General features: G+C 37.7%; 2 protein-coding genes across 4 annotated transcripts; both read right to left on the bottom strand.

The window, feature by feature from the left end:
- Window positions 1–228: 228 nt before the first annotated feature.
- On the bottom strand, window positions 229–1,257 carry LOC122067051 (disease resistance protein L6-like). Its single transcript, XM_042630900.1, has one exon. The coding sequence runs from the start codon at window positions 1,255–1,257 to the stop codon at window positions 229–231; it is 1,029 nt and encodes a 342-aa protein (XP_042486834.1).
- Window positions 1,258–3,473: 2,216 nt separating this feature from the next.
- On the bottom strand, window positions 3,474–14,649 carry LOC122067049 (disease resistance protein L6-like). Of its 3 annotated transcripts, XM_042630895.1 has the most exons (11): window positions 13,645–14,648; window positions 9,835–10,933; window positions 9,434–9,715; window positions 9,248–9,334; window positions 8,249–9,120; window positions 7,269–7,359; window positions 6,267–6,704; window positions 5,496–5,777; window positions 4,715–5,392; window positions 4,198–4,517; window positions 3,474–3,999 (listed from the first exon to the last, which is right to left on the bottom strand). In XM_042630895.1, exons 1-9 carry the CDS (start codon window positions 14,436–14,438, stop codon window positions 4,943–4,945), a joined length of 4,395 nt encoding a protein of 1,464 aa, XP_042486829.1. In that variant the 5' UTR covers window positions 14,439–14,648; the 3' UTR covers window positions 3,474–3,999; window positions 4,198–4,517; window positions 4,715–4,942. The 3 variants fall into 3 exon arrangements, with proteins under 3 accessions (XP_042486829.1, XP_042486827.1, XP_042486828.1); XM_042630893.1 differs by having other exon boundaries at window positions 6,267–7,359; window positions 13,645–14,649; XM_042630894.1 differs by having other exon boundaries at window positions 4,741–5,392; window positions 6,267–7,359; window positions 13,645–14,649.
- Window positions 14,650–15,245: the final 596 nt, after the last annotated feature.

Raw genomic sequence — 15,245 nt, 5'->3', positions numbered from 1 at the left:
TGAGAATAATTCTCCTACAATGTTTGATCTACACTTAGATTCCAATTAAGCTCTCTTCTTTTAATTGATTTTTATTTTGAATGGAGTCCAATTGTAAATGAAACACGGAACAAGCGTACGAAGACCTGATCCGAACTCGTGCCCACCACCGAGTTTTAAAATATTAGCTATTAAGGTAAGTGTCTTTACCTAAAAAAAAAAGAAAGGTAAGAGGAGTGTTGATCGGACTTACCCATCAGCAGTATTCTTCAGATCCCATCCTTTCAATCTACCAACCTCTTTCAGAGCCTTCTTCCACACCTCTACGGTATCCTTGTCGATATTCTTCTTGTGCTCCTGAAAAGCATTCCCATAGGAGCTACCAGGAGTCTGGTTTCGGACGACAGATGGATCTACATGGTAGAAAACGGGCATCACTCTCATTTTTCTTTGGCCTCTCTCTAATTTCATGCACTCCGCAATTTCTGCAACTTCACCGAGGCACCATTTGCTGGAAGCATAGTCTTTTGAGAAGATGACAATGGCGATTTTGGATTGGTTGATCGCAGAGCGAAGCGCCCCATCGATCTTTTCTCCGATTCGGAGTTCTTCGTTGTCCCTGAACGTGCGGATTCCAATGTCGAGAAGAGCGTGGTAAAGGTGGTCGGTGAAGTTGGTGCGAGTCTCACCTCTAAAGCTCAAGAACACCTCGTAATCCCAACCAGAAGAGGGAAGCGATGAAGAAGAAGAAGACGAACCGTACTCTTGTGTGGCAGATGATGCTGCTGCGTCGTTCTTTCCAGAAGAGGGAAGCGGTGAAGAGGAATCGGAAACGCACTCTTGGGGGGCAGATGAAGTTGCTGCGTCGTTCTTTCCAGAAGAGGGAAGCGGTGAAGAAGAAGAAGAGGAATCGCACTCTTGTGTGGCAGATGATGCTTCTGCCTCGTTCTTTCCAGAAGAGGGAAGCGGTGAAGAAGAAGAAGAGGAATCGGAAACGCACTTTTGTGTGGCTGATGATGCTGCTACCTCGTTCCTTCCAGAGGAGGGAAGTGGTGAAGAAGAAGAAGAGGAATCACACTCTTGTGTGGCAGATGATGCTGCTGCCTCGTTTTTTCCAGAAGAGGGAAGCAGTGAAGAGGAATCGGAAACGCACTCTTGTGTGGCTGATGAAGTTGCTGCGTCGTTCTTAGCCTTTGCAGAAGCATCAGTTCTTTTTTCGAAGAGTTTCTTTAGAAGAAGAACGATGACAAGCCCTCCTACAACCCTGAGAGTAAACATTTTTTCTCTCCCTTCCAAAGATGATCTACGAGCAGAAACTTGGATCTGATCAGTTTTTTTCTCAGTAGTCGACTCAGAAGAACGACAGAAGAGGAGACATAAGTAGAACTTGTAGTCTTCGTCAGCGCGAGGCCTGAGGGTCTTTGTTTAAAACAAAATAAGGTTCTTTGATTTTCAGTTATTTTAATCTGCAAGTGGTGAGGTTTTGAAGAAAATGAGATTTTTAAAAGCAACAACATCACGTTTAGAGTTTTTAGACGGTACAAAATAAGACTAAACTTGATAAAGTGTGTAATTTTTTTTATTTTTATATTTTTTTTTTGAGGGTGGGGTGGTTGTGGTTGGAAACTTGATAAAGTGTTTATTTTTTTTTTTTTTTTTGGGGGATTGAGAGGTGTTAAGTGATAAAGTATGTACCCGCTGAACAGGTTCGGGGTGTTAAAAGTGTATGGGTGAGGTGTAGCAATTATTCAATGCTTGAGGTGTATGGTCGAATCCTTTCAGCCATTGAACCTGACAATTGGATCAAGTGTATTTTTCACAATTGGATCAAGTGTATCTTTCAAGACTAAACTCCAAAGTGAAATTTGCACAAACTTTCGGTGCACCCGTTAGATAGGTTTGGGGTGTTAAAAGTGTCTATGGTGAGGTGCAGCGACTATCCAATGCCTAAGGTGTATGGGCAAATCCTCCCAACCATTGAACCTTACCGTTGGATCAAATGTATCTTTTAAGACTAAACTCCAAAGTGAAATTGGCACAAAGCTTCGGTGCAACTACCTTCTAACCCTATAGCATTATTATAATTTTTTCACCACTTGCATAGAAAAAAAAAAAAATGACTAACTACAAAACGTCGGGTTCAAATTGTCTGTGGTGAGACTGTGAGAGCGGTGAGATTACAAACAATTTTCACACACAAAAGGTGGGTTTTTCAAAATACATCATATTTTTCAATCGATAGAGAAAAGAAAATAAGGGGCAAACCTAATACGGTGAATATTTTATTTATTTATTTATTTATATATTTATTCAATCAAAAAAAAAATCTCATAAATAATATACAGCAACATAACAAGTAGATGTGGACTTGCTTCAAACCCAATTTTGATTTCGAGACACTTAGGATTCTTGATGTCACTATGGTGAGATGTATATTAAAAAAATGACTATACTAACATCCAATTTCATATCTAATTTTTATCTCAATATCTCAATATATTTTTTTTGATGGGTAGAGAATGAAATAAGTAACAGCCAGGAGGCTCGAACTCATGACCTCCTGGTGAGCATGGGATTTTTGCATATCACAGCTCACCAACTATGCTAAATAATTGTTGATAGCTCAATACATTTTATTTGCAACAGTTAGCATTCGTTTGGGGTTAAACAATAATATGTGCTTACACATCTCTTTGAGTCATCTAAATTAAACTAATCGTTTTTTCTTTTTCTTTTTTTGCTAACAACGCGTATTCAAGCCTTCGGCCTGACTAGTCTTGCGGGCCTATACTAACCCTACAATCGCATAGATCGGGTCATATCGGGGTTGAATAAGAACCATTCAACTTTCACTGAAAGTAATGAAGAGCACTAAACACCCCCATGTGAGTGGCCCAAGGTGTGCCTAGTAGGAGTCAAACTTAGAACATCCGAGTTTACGGCTCGTACCAAGTTTGAATTAAACTAATCTTCTTTTCTCTTCATTCCTAAACATTTTCCAATCAAAGGCTACTTGTTTATTAGTAGTGGATGTGACTTTAAAAGCAATTTACGAAAAAGAAGAAGAAAGTTATGATATTGAAAGAGAATTACCACATTAATTCTAACATAAATTTCCCCAAAAGTCACTTACGATATATACATGAGTAGAAATTCAATTAGACTCTAATCTAACAATGACAATAACACATGGCCATGTTGATGTACATATTTATGTTAAGAGTTGTCATTGTGATCAAAATGGACCACATGGACCACATCATCCAAACTATGTATCTTCTAAATTCATAGCCAGTCAAAGATGTATGACAAGACATTCTCATTCACACATCGTTAAAACATGATTGGACAAAAGAGGCCCCAGTAGAGTTTTGAGAATGGTATCGATTGAACCTAATCCCAATTTTAACTGATCCCAAATGATCAATCCATGCTGAGTTTCTAGGGTTCAAGATTATTTGACCACTTCTATTCCAATCGATTTCATTGAAGTCAAAATTGAAATGGACTAGGCCTGATTCAGTTTCTCAATTCCAAGTTTTATAGCCTTGATACCCACCAAACACTCAAGAGAACCTTTTTTTTTTTTTTCTGATTTTTCTTTCATTCTCTTACCAAATAAATATAAACATACTTTAAATAGAATTATTTATTTCTCCATGATAAAGTTCAACATAAACTGAAGGTTGTTATCTCCATTGGGTTCCAACATCTCTCCTCCTATCATGTCTCCAACCAACTTGGTTCCAAGCTTTTTGGCATTTCTCTTTCTTTCTCTGGCAGTCATAATAGAGCCGTATACGGGTCTTTCTGTCCCTTTTGGTTTCTCCTAAATTAACAGCATAAGATGGAATTTGTTGCCGTCCATCTTCAATGGAGTGAGACACCATCCTTCATTCACACTAGCATGAGGCTACAAGGGAAGGGAGCAACTGAGAGAATGGGGAGAGACAGAGAGGACCTTATTCTTTCTGTTTGAAGACGGTCCTCATAGTATTTTTTCTTCATCTTCAGCATCAGCTGCAAGGGAAATATGGATGAACAATGTCACATTTGATGCCTACTCACCTAACCAATTTGTTTGATCATTTGACATGATTTTGCAACAAAGATCACCACCAATACTAGCATCGAATTAAAAATGCAAAAAAACGAGATCAACTCCTTTCTTCAATTTGATGCCTCATATAAGGGACATGAGGTCCCTAACAATCATACCTTAACAGCAGAGCTAATCACAGATTCAAGGTGCTCATGCTCTGCCTTCTTTTCACTGAGGCCTACCATTAAGGAGCAGATACCTTCACCTGCTAGCCTTTATCATTCGCTCACCAGATCATGACAATGCTGCTGTACCTGTAGCAATTGCAGACACAGCAGCAGCAACTCTGCCAAAGGAAACTACAACATGGAGCTATGCAGTGGGTATAGAATCTTCGTTCTTCTTGTCTTCTGTCCTTTAGCAACCATTAATGGTATTTTCTCCACCTTCACTGTCACCAATGTACTGAGAATGTACCATGTTTAAACACATTGTCCTGAAACAGAAAGAAATAAAATGAGGCAATGAGATGACAAGGGAAATGAAGTTTGTTTTGGTACATGAGTCTTGAAATTGTGCATATCATGAATAATTCAGTCTTATCAAAGGATTGTAGGGATCTGCTACACTTCAATTCAGTTTTAAAGAAATGAAATTTGTTAATTGTTTCCCGTGGGAAAAAGAAAAATTTACCCAAATTTCGATGATCGAGCTGATACCATTTTTACTCATCCAAGTCATCTATTAATCAGGCTTGAAGATTTATATTGGTTAGTCACTAGAGTAGCCTTGTATCCCCTGATCTGCCACACACTTCTCTGCTGTCTCTGCAAACTTCTTGAAGCACTCCAGTGCAATCTTCCCTTCAGATATGGGTCCATGATCTGATCAAGCATCCCTTTCTTCTGGCAATGTAATCAATCATGGATAGAAAATGAGCGACCGAAGAGAAGATCCAGCTCCTGGCAACTGGCTGATTCTTGCATTTCCAATGTCAAGTGTTTCGAGAGAACTCAACTCGAAAATGCTGGCTGGGAGATACAATTCACTGCTGCAGCCATTCACATTCAATTTTACTAACTTCTTCAGATGACCAATACGTCCAATTGTAGCCAATTTTCTACAGTCCTTGAGAAGCAATACCTCCAAATGATAATTTTTTGACAAGTCTGTAATTCGGGATAGTTCATAACAACCACTCAAGTTTAATTTGACTAACCACTCAAGGTGACCAATGGATGCATCAATTGTAGCCAACTTTCTACAACCTTCAAGAAGTAAAACCTCCAAATGTTTATTTTCTGACAAATCTGGAATCCGGGATAGTTCAACACAACTACTCAAGTTCAAAACTTTAAGCTTTTTTGCCTCCTGCATAACAAAACAACTTCTTATCACATATTAATTGATGTTTAAAAGTATCCTTTGATTGACCGCAAGAAATAAAAGAGAGAGAGAGAGAGTTCTCAGAGACCTTGATATAGTTCCAAATCATCCAGTCCTCTGTGATTTCACTATCTGACAGATCAAGAACACATAATTTCCATGGATTGATTGGTGTAAATTGTATAGGGCATCTTTTCCAACTAAGCCATCTCAGTTCTGGAAAAGAATGTATGAAGTCTCCAGCAACCTTGGCATAATCAACCTGTAGTAACCTTAGTTCAGTCATTGCCTTAAATCCTTCACTCATCACATATTGATTATTTAACCCATCATGGAAGGTAATACAGAGTCCTTTAACTTCCCTAGTTCCCTACAAAACGAGGAACCTTAAATAAGAATGAAAGGTTATCATGTAAAACCAAATTTAGTAATATTCACAAAGTTTGGTCAACCATTAGTTCATGAGTGGGTCCATGTTATAATGGGCAATTTTAACTCGTTATGAAAATGCTAAAGAATTGAAAGAGTGCATGCCATTTTGCACATGATTTCAAAAATACCAGAACATAACATATTTTGGCACTTTTGGTAATTTGTGTGCTACTTTAATTATGTTTTGATTTCCAATACACTCTTGAATTGGGTTGAAACTAAAAACCTAAAAGATGGTGAGAGGGGGTTGGATCCTTTGTAACATGGACCGGAATCCACCCATGTCTGCCATTTGGTTTGTTAAACCTTACTTTTTAAGGACTATTTCTTTAGCTGAAAATATATAACTAGCTTATTTTTTTCAAAGCATCAAAGCAATGACTGGAAACACAACTTTAAATGTACTAATCATATATTGAAAGCCAACCTTTCGAGTAGTCAACACTTCCAATACGTCCTCATGCGACCACAACCTACTACGGTTCTCAACCTCAACGCTTTCTTGACGAATAATTTGCCTTCCAAGATCTCTTAGCAGATCATGCATCGTTAACTCATCTTCTTCACCAATCTTAACAAATGACTTTCGACGAAGAATTTCAATTCCTACTTCAGGGAAAAATCCACAGCCATCCCATATGTAGCATGCAATATTCTTATCCATTCCAATAAAAAAACAAGCAATATCAAGAAACAACTCTCTCTCTTCATTATTTAATTGATCATAACTTCTTTTCAACCTACATAGCACTTTGAAATTTGGAATTTCGGTTATCCTCTTCACTGTGGTTTCCCATTCTCGTTTTGATTTGCCAAGTAAAGATAAACCTGTAACCTCAAGAGCCAAAGGAAGTCCTGCAGCAATTTTTACCACTTCCATTGAAAGACCCAAAAAATTTTCTGGAGGTCGGTCCATTCGAAAGGCATGTTTACTGAAAAGGGTTAGAGACTGATCTAAATCCATTTCACTGGGCTCATAAATTCCATCTACTTCAAGAACATTTAAGACATGTCTATTTCTAGTTGTAATAATAATCTTACTTCCAAAACCAAACCAATCACACTTCCCAATTATTGCATTTAAGTCTCTAACTTCATCCACATCATCAAGAACAAGAAGAACTTTCTTGTTGAATAATCTCTGCCTAATCATATTAATTCCTTGATCAACACTGGCAATGCTTGGATTTTCTAGGTTCAAGATATTAGTGAGAAGTAGACTTTGCAAATAGACAATTCCCTTTCTTTGGAAAGTATCTTGGACATCTGCTATAAAGCTATATCCTTCAAAATGATGATAGATTGTATTATACACACACTTGGCAATTGTTGTCTTACCAATGCCACCTAAACCATGAATACCCACAATTTTTCTATCATTAGATCCAACGTCCAGCAACTTCATCATATTTTCTATATGAACATCCATTCCGACCATGTTGTGAGGAAGAGTCAAGTGACTATTTCTTAATTTAGACGTCACTAGTTGAACAATTAATTGTATTAATTTACCTTCGTACCTGCATAATTCAAATAAGAAAGAAAAGAAATGAGTTGAAAATTGGCGGTGGTGAACAGCTACTGATCCAGCCCAAATAAAAAACATAATTCCCAATAACCAAGAAAAAAAGGAAAACTATCACATAAAAATTTAACTTGAAAGTCATAAATTCTTCCAAATTGATTGAGGTTAAAATCAGTTGCCTGAGTTTAATGAAGCCCCATTCGACTGACACCATATCTGTACAACGAAAAAAAAAAAAAGATCGGAACTTCCGGAGCTAATTGGTCAGTGTACCAATCCAATCCAAGTAAAGGCCGAATGGGCAACAAAGTTTTAAAAGACGGATCTGGTTTGGAGTGGGTCCCTGCTGATTCCGATCCGAAGGATCGGCCCTCAAATCCAATAACACAGGGATTCTAGGGTTTTTGTGTGTGAATCGGCCATTTAAGATCGGTCAGAATCAGAATTAGTTATCATTGATTCCTATAATTCCTAATCAATTCTGATTCAAATCAGCTGATCCAGCGATCTGATTCTCAATTCTTAAAAGACTATGAATCAGCTGAGTTCGGCCCAAAGAAAAATAGACCAAATTCCCAAAAAAAAAAAAAAAAAAACCAAGAAAATTGGGACAACTACAGTATAAAAAATTGACTTGAAATTTCAAATTCTTCCTGACCTGGTAAAGGCTACTAATGCAATCAAAAAACAAAAAAAGTAAAGGCTACTAACATAGTTTAAAAAAATCAGCACAAATGCCCAAGTCAAATCAAAATCAACGAAGCCCTCTTTCGATTTCCACCCAATATGGTATGAGGGGGAAAAAAAAAACAGAGGAAAAGCTAGAAAATCTCACGTTTTTTGGTGTTCTCCCCTTATTAACCGAGAAGTGTTCAAGGACTTACCCATCAGCAGTATTCTTCAGATCCCATCCTTCCAATTGACCAACCTTCCTCAGAGCCTTCTTCCACCCCTCTACAGTATCTCGGTTGAAATTCTTCTCGTGGTCTACAAAAGCATTCCCAAAGGAACCAGTCTGGTTTCGAACTTCCGATGGATCTACATCGTAGAAAACGGGCATCACTCTTATTTGGTCTTGGCTCCTTACTTTCATGCACTCCGCAATCTCTGCAAGCTCACCGAGGCACCATTTGCTGGAAGCATAGTCTTCTGAGAAGATGACAATGGCGATTTTGGACTGGTGGATTGTAGAGCGAAGCGCTGGACTGATCATTTCTCCGATTCGGAGTTCTTCGTGATCCCTGAACGTGTGGATTCCTATATCGAGGAGGGCATTGTAGAGGAGATCGGTGAAGTTGGAACCAGTGTCCTCACTTCTAAAGCTCAGAAAGACCTCGTAATCCCACCCAGAAGTGTGAAGCGATGAAGAAGAGGAATCGGAAACCCACTCTTCTGTGGCAGATGATGCTGGTGCCTCGTTTTTTCCAGAAGAGGAACCGAACTCTTGTGTGGCAGCCCACTCTTTTGTGGCAGATGATGCTGCTGCCTCGTTTTTTTCAGAAGAGGAACCGAACTCTTGTGTGGCAGATGATGCTGTGTCATTCTTTACCTTTGCAGAAGAATCAAGCTTTTCTGGCAACGGGCTGATTCTAGCATTTCCAATGTCAACTTTTTTGAGAGAACTTAACTCAAAAATGCTGGTTGGGAGTTGAATTTCACTACTGCAGCCCTTCATGTTCAATATGACCAAGCTCTTAAGATGACCAATGGATGCATCAATTGTAGACAACTTTCTACAGTCTTCAAGAACCAATACCTTCAATTTTTTATTTTCTGACAAGTCAGGAATCCGGGATAGTTCACAACCACTCAAGTTCAATGTGACTAACTTCTTAAGATCACCTAATTGTAGCCAACTTTCTACAGTTCTCAAGAATCCATACCTCCAAATGTTCATTTTCTGACAAGTCTGGAGTCCGGGATAGCTCAGCACAACTACTCAAGTTCAGAACTTTAAGAGATTTTGCCTCCTGCGCGCATAACAGAACAACAACTCATCACATATTAATTGATGTTTAAAACCTATTCTAGGGTTGATCCAAGAAATAAAAGACAGAGTTCTTTGAGACCTTGATAGAGTTCCAACCCATCCAGCTTTCTGTGATGTCACTATCTGATAGATCAAGAACACACAATTTCCCTAGATTGGTTTGTGTAAATTGTATAGGGCATCTTTTCAAACTAAGCCATCTCACTTCTGAAAAAGAATGCATAAAGTTACCAGCGACCTTTGCATAATCGACCTGAAGTAACCTTAGCTCAGTCATTGCCTCAAATCCTTCACTCCACACACATTGGCTATTTGCCTTATCACGGAAGGTAATACAAAGTCCTTCAACTTTCCCAGTTCCCTGCAAAACAAAGAACCTTAAAATAAGTATGAAAGATAGTCATGAAAACCAAATTTAGTAATATTCACAAAGTATGATCAGCCTCTAGTTTGAGTGGGTCAATGTTATAATGGACCAACCTTTCGAGTAGTCAACACTTTCAATACGTCCTCATGCGACCACAATCTACTACGTTTCCCAACTTTCTTATGGTTTTCTTGACGAACAATTTCCCTTCCAAGATCTCTTAGCTGATCATGCATTATTAACTCATTTTCTTCCCCAATCTTAATCAATGACTTTTGGCGAAGAATTTCAATTCCTACTTCAGGGAAAAATTCACAGCCATCCCATATGTAACATGCAATATTCTTATCCATTCCAATAAAGAAACAAGCAATATCAAGAAATATAGCTTTCTCTTCATGAATTAATCCATCATAACTTATTCTCAACTTCTTCTGCACTTGATTATGTGGAATTTTGGCTAACTTCTTTATTGTGTCATTCCATACTGGTTCTTCACTGCCAAATAAAGCTGAACCTATAACCTCAATAGCCAAAGGAAGTCCTCCAGTAGTTTTTACTACTTTTTTTGAGAGATCCAAATAATTTTTTGGAGGTTCATCCATTTTGAAGGCATGTTTGCTGAAGAGTTTAAGAGACTGATCTAAATCCATTTCATTGGGCTCATAAATTCTATCTACTTCAAGAAGCCTTAAGATGTGGCTATCCCTGGTCGTAATAATAATCTTACTTCCAAAACCAAACCAATCACGCTTCCCAATTATTTCTTTTAAATCAATATTTCCATCCACATCATCAAGAACAATAAGAACTTTCTTATTGGATAATCTTTGCCTAATCACATGAATTCCTTGATCAATGCTATCAATGTTTGGATCCTTTAGGTTCAAGATATTAGTGAGAAGTAGACTTTGCAAACGGACAACAGCTGCCCTTGTTTCGAAAGTTTCTCGAACATTTGCTATAAAGCTACATCCTTGAAAGTGAGAATATATTGCATTGTACACACACCTAGAAATTGTTGTCTTACCAATGCCACCTAAGCCACAAATACCCACAATCCGTCTATCATTAGATCCAATGTTTAGCAACTCCATCATATTTTCTAAATGAGAATGGATTCCGACTATGTCGTCAGAAATAGTCAAGGGCCCTTTTATTAATTCGCTCCAAACTTCTTGAACAATTAATTTTATTAAATTCCCTTCATACCTGCATAAATCAAGTAATGAGGAAAATAAAAGAGTTGGATTAAAAAAAAAAAAATCATAACAATTGAACATGGATGAAATATTTGTGAACTTAAATTTTCTAGTCTAGCATTACAAAAAAAGTGAATTAGTGATATTTTATTCATTTCTTCTAATGGATTCTCACCCCAAATATTTAACAGTAAAGAAAGAATTATGGGGTGCTAAAACATTTGAGTTGGTAAAAGAATAATAGCCAAAAGGGCCAAGGCTAGAGAGGGGTGACGAACTAAAAAGATTTCACATTGTTATGGCCCTAAATCGTTCTTCCTTACCGGGAATGACTACTAAAATGACACCAAAATATCCAAAACTATTATATTAGAAAAAAAACCTATTAAATGTAAAAAACAAATAATAAAAACTAAGAACTATTGATAGAAATACCAATTATCATTTCCGTGCTACATATCAAATAATTGATATATATTTCCTTACTCGGTTGTTGGGGAGCTATTTATAAATAGAAAAATGAGCATCACAAAGAATTAGTACAGTTTTCTACCGGAGTATTGAACTATGCAAGGATTAATAGTTTCAGTATCAATCACCTAAATTTAAGATACGTATCGGAGATACATAAGACATGCTGAAGATCAAGGATTAAAATATTAGTATCGATCACCGTATTGATTGACTAAATTTAAGATACGTATCAAAAGATATCGTATCGTATTAAAGATACATTAAACCATGGAACTATGAGCTAAAGCGGGGCAAGAGCTATGGAATTGGTAATGATCCCAAGTCTAATGGGACAAGTGTCACAGATTTTGTATGGAACTTATGTCATCCAAAAACATAGACAAACTCCACATATACTTTTTTTTTTTTTAACCTTAAACTTTAGGGTCATAAGTGATCTTTCAAAATTCTATTGATCGCAGATTAAAGAAAACAGAGTTGAAGGAGACACATCCCCCTTGATCGGTTACTAGACAAGGAATAACTCATAAAACCTTACATACAATCAAAGTTATGGGGTAATGATTACATATATTTCTTTTTTAAGTATAAAAATTTTACTTCCTTTCTTTTTAATTTCCCTTACAACCAAACAATAGAGTGATACAATTTCTAGCCAGGTTTATCAACAATGTGGAAAAACCTCTATTGTGCACAATTGAAATCTTAGGCCTTGTAATGAAGGAAACCAAGGTACCACAAATTCTTAATCTCTTTCAAAATACTATTCAAGGTTAAGGATGAAGGAATGAGAAGCGAAGAAAAACTTTCCAATGACCCTAGGTCAGAAAAATCAAAATTGGGTGAAGAATAACCAGTAGCACATTAATATCGCATACTTGGCAACATCGCAAAAATAAAATAAGCAAAATTGGATTGCAAGACAAATAGGATCCTTGATGTTGCTACGGTGGGATGGAGATTCACTAAGTGACTATGTTTAATGTCCAATTTCACATCTAATTATCATTCGAATATCTCAATACATTTTACGGACCAAAGATACAGGGATCTAAAATAGGGAGCATATTGGCAGTAATCAATTCAAACCCAAGTTGCCCAGATTGGTAGTGAATCAGTTGATCCAGTTCAAACAAAAATGGGAACCATAAAAAGATGTACCCAGTGCACGGGGCTTCTGCCATTATGTAGCAATGAAACAACCTCATTGTTGTACCAAGCCCTTACTTGCTATTGGAAAACCATAAGTATAAAAAATTGACTTGAAAGTTCCAAATTCTTTTCTGGTAAAAACTTTAAACTTGTACCAGAAAAAAATAAACATTGGTTAAAAATTTGATACAAAATCAACAGATTTGCCTGAATCGAATCAGAATCAACGAAGTACCCTTCCGACTTCCTCCCAATAAGTTGATGGAAATGAAAAATGAGAAAAAGATTGAAAAGATTACCTTTTGGTGTCATCTCCTTAATGATAAAACTTGAAATCTCAAGTTAAAAATGGTGGTAACTAATTAAGAAAAATGGTTTTTTTGTGAGAAATAGTTTGGTATCCCTATGTGCACAATGATTTTTCGAACAAGTGGGTGAAGCGATGTCCCTTCGCCCATCTTTCTTATAAACCTCTTTCTTCATTTTGAGCTGAAAAAGAGGGGGCAAGGGACTTGGATTTCTAATTACAAAGCAAATGATTACTTTACCCCTTCATGTTGGGATTTTAAGCACGCGCTGAGCAAAAATAAATGAAAATCAATTTTGGCTAAAACACATAAATGACTTTTGATCTCTTTTTGTTTTGTATTTTATCAATTTTCTTTTTTTTAAATAGAAACAAGCTCCATAAATTATATTAAATACAACCCAAACCATTTTTGTGAACCAAAAAAAAAAAACCATATTTTTTCTCCGATTCCATTTTCTTTGGTCAGGCTGATTCTGGCAAATACCTACTGATTCCAATCCGAATCAATGAAGATTGACCCAGTGCCCACTGAGTATGGATCAGGTCCTCGTATGAGAATAATTCTCCTACAATGTTTGATCTACACTTAGATTCCAATTAAGCTCTCTTCTTTTAATTGATTTTTATTTTGAATGGAGTCCAATTGTAAATGAAACACGGAACAAGCATACGAAGACCTGATCCGAACTCGTGCCCACCACCGAGTTTTAAAATATTAGCTATTAAGGTAAGTGTCTTTACCTAAAAAAAAAAAGAAAGGTAAGAGGAGTGTTGATCGGACTTACCCATAAGCAGAATTCTTCAGATCCCATCCTTTCAATCCACCAACCTCTTTCAGAGCCTTCTTCCACACCTCTACGGTATCCTTGTCGAAATTATTCTTGTGCTCCTGAAAAGCATTCCCATAGGAGCTACCAGGAGTCTGGTTTCGGACGACAGATGGATCTACATGGTAGAAAACGGGCATCACTCTCATTTTTCTTTGGCCTCTCTCTAATTTCATGCACTCCGCAATCTCTGCAACTTCACCGAGGCACCATTTGCTGGAAGCAAAGTCTTTTGAGAAGATGACAATGGCGATTTTGGACTGGTGGATCGCAGAGCGAAGCTTCTCATCGATCTTTTGTCCGATTCGGAGTTCTTCGTTGTCCCTGAACGTGCGGATTCCAATACCGAGAAGAGCGTTGTAGAGGTGGTCGGTGAAGTTGGTGCGGGTGTCCTTACCTCTAAAGCTCAAGAACACCTCGTAATCCCACCCAGAAGTGGGAAGCGATGAAGAAGAAGAAGAGGAACCGCACTCTTGTGTGGCAGATGATGATGATGCTGCGTCGTTCCTTCCAGAAGAGGGAAGCGGTGAAGAAGAAGAAGGGGAATCACTCTCCTGTGTGGCAGTTGATGCTGCTGCCTCGTTCTGTCCAGAAGCGGGAAGCGGTGAAGAGGAATCGGGAACGCACTCTTGTGTGGCAGATGAAGTTCCTGCGTCGTTCTTAGCCTTTGCAGAAGCATCAGTTATTTTGTCGAAGAGTTTCTTTAGAAGAAGAACGATGACAAGCCCTCCTACAACCCTGAGAGTCAACATTTTTTTCTCTCCCTTTCAAAGATGATTTGAGATCTACGAGCAGAAACTTGGATCTGATCAGTTGTTTTCTCAGTAGTCGACTCGCAAGAACAACAACAGAAGAGGAGAAATGATATAGAGCTTGAAGTCTTCGTCAACTCGAGGCCTGAGGGTCTTTGTTTAAAACAAAAAAAAAAAAGGTTCTTTGATTTTGAGTTATTTTAATCTGCAAATGGTGAGGTTTTCAAGAAAATGGGATTTCAAAAACCAACAACATCACGTTTAGACAGTACAAGATAAGACTAAAACTTGATAAAGTGTGTAATTTTTTATTTTTTGGGGGGCCGGGTGGGGGGGTGTCAAGTGATAAAGTGTGTACCTGCCGGACAGGTTCGGGGTGTTAAAAGTGTCTACGGTGAGGTGGAGGGTTATCCAATGCTTGAGGTGTATCGGGAATTCTTCCAGCGATTGAACTTTACAGTTGGATCAAGTATATCTTTTAAGACTAAAGTCTAAAGTGAAATTTGCACGAAGGTTCGGTGTACCCACTGGACAGGTTCGGGGTGTTAAAAGTGTCTTTGGTGAGGTGCAGTAATTATCCAATGTGCGAGGTGTATGATTAAATCTTGCCAATCATTGAACCTTATCGTTGGATCAAATGTATTTTTTAAGACTAAACTTAAAAATGAAATTGGCACGAAGTTTCGATGCAACTACCTTCTAACCCTATGGCAATATTATAATTTTTTCACCACTTGCATAGGAAAAAAATGGAAGACTAACGACAAAAGGTGGAGTTCAAATTGTCTGTAGTGAGAGCGGTGAGGT

The sequence above is a fragment of the Macadamia integrifolia genome, unplaced genomic scaffold, assembly GCF_013358625.1.
Source record: "Macadamia integrifolia cultivar HAES 741 unplaced genomic scaffold, SCU_Mint_v3 scaffold2685, whole genome shotgun sequence".
Lineage (NCBI taxonomy): Eukaryota > Viridiplantae > Streptophyta > Magnoliopsida > Proteales > Proteaceae > Macadamia > Macadamia integrifolia.
The sequence above is the reverse complement of the archived record's forward strand: the minus strand, read 5'-3'. Positions and strand labels throughout refer to the sequence as shown.

Bases quoted from the DNA above. Each gene is read 5' to 3' on its own strand.
- LOC122067051 (XM_042630900.1), bottom strand. From the start codon at position 1,257: ATGTTTACTCTCAGGGTTGTAGGAGGGCTTGTCATCGTTCTTCTTCTA.
- LOC122067049 (XM_042630893.1), bottom strand. From the start codon at position 14,438: ATGTTGACTCTCAGGGTTGTAGGAGGGCTTGTCATCGTTCTTCTTCTA. The intron at 10,934-13,644 runs GTAAGTCCGATC...TGATTTATGCAG, and splicing joins CTGAAGAATTCTGCTTATGG to GTATGAAGGGAATTTAATAA. The intron at 7,360-8,248 runs GTAAGTCCTTGA...TGAATTATGCAG, and splicing joins CTGAAGAATACTGCTGATGG to GTACGAAGGTAAATTAATAC.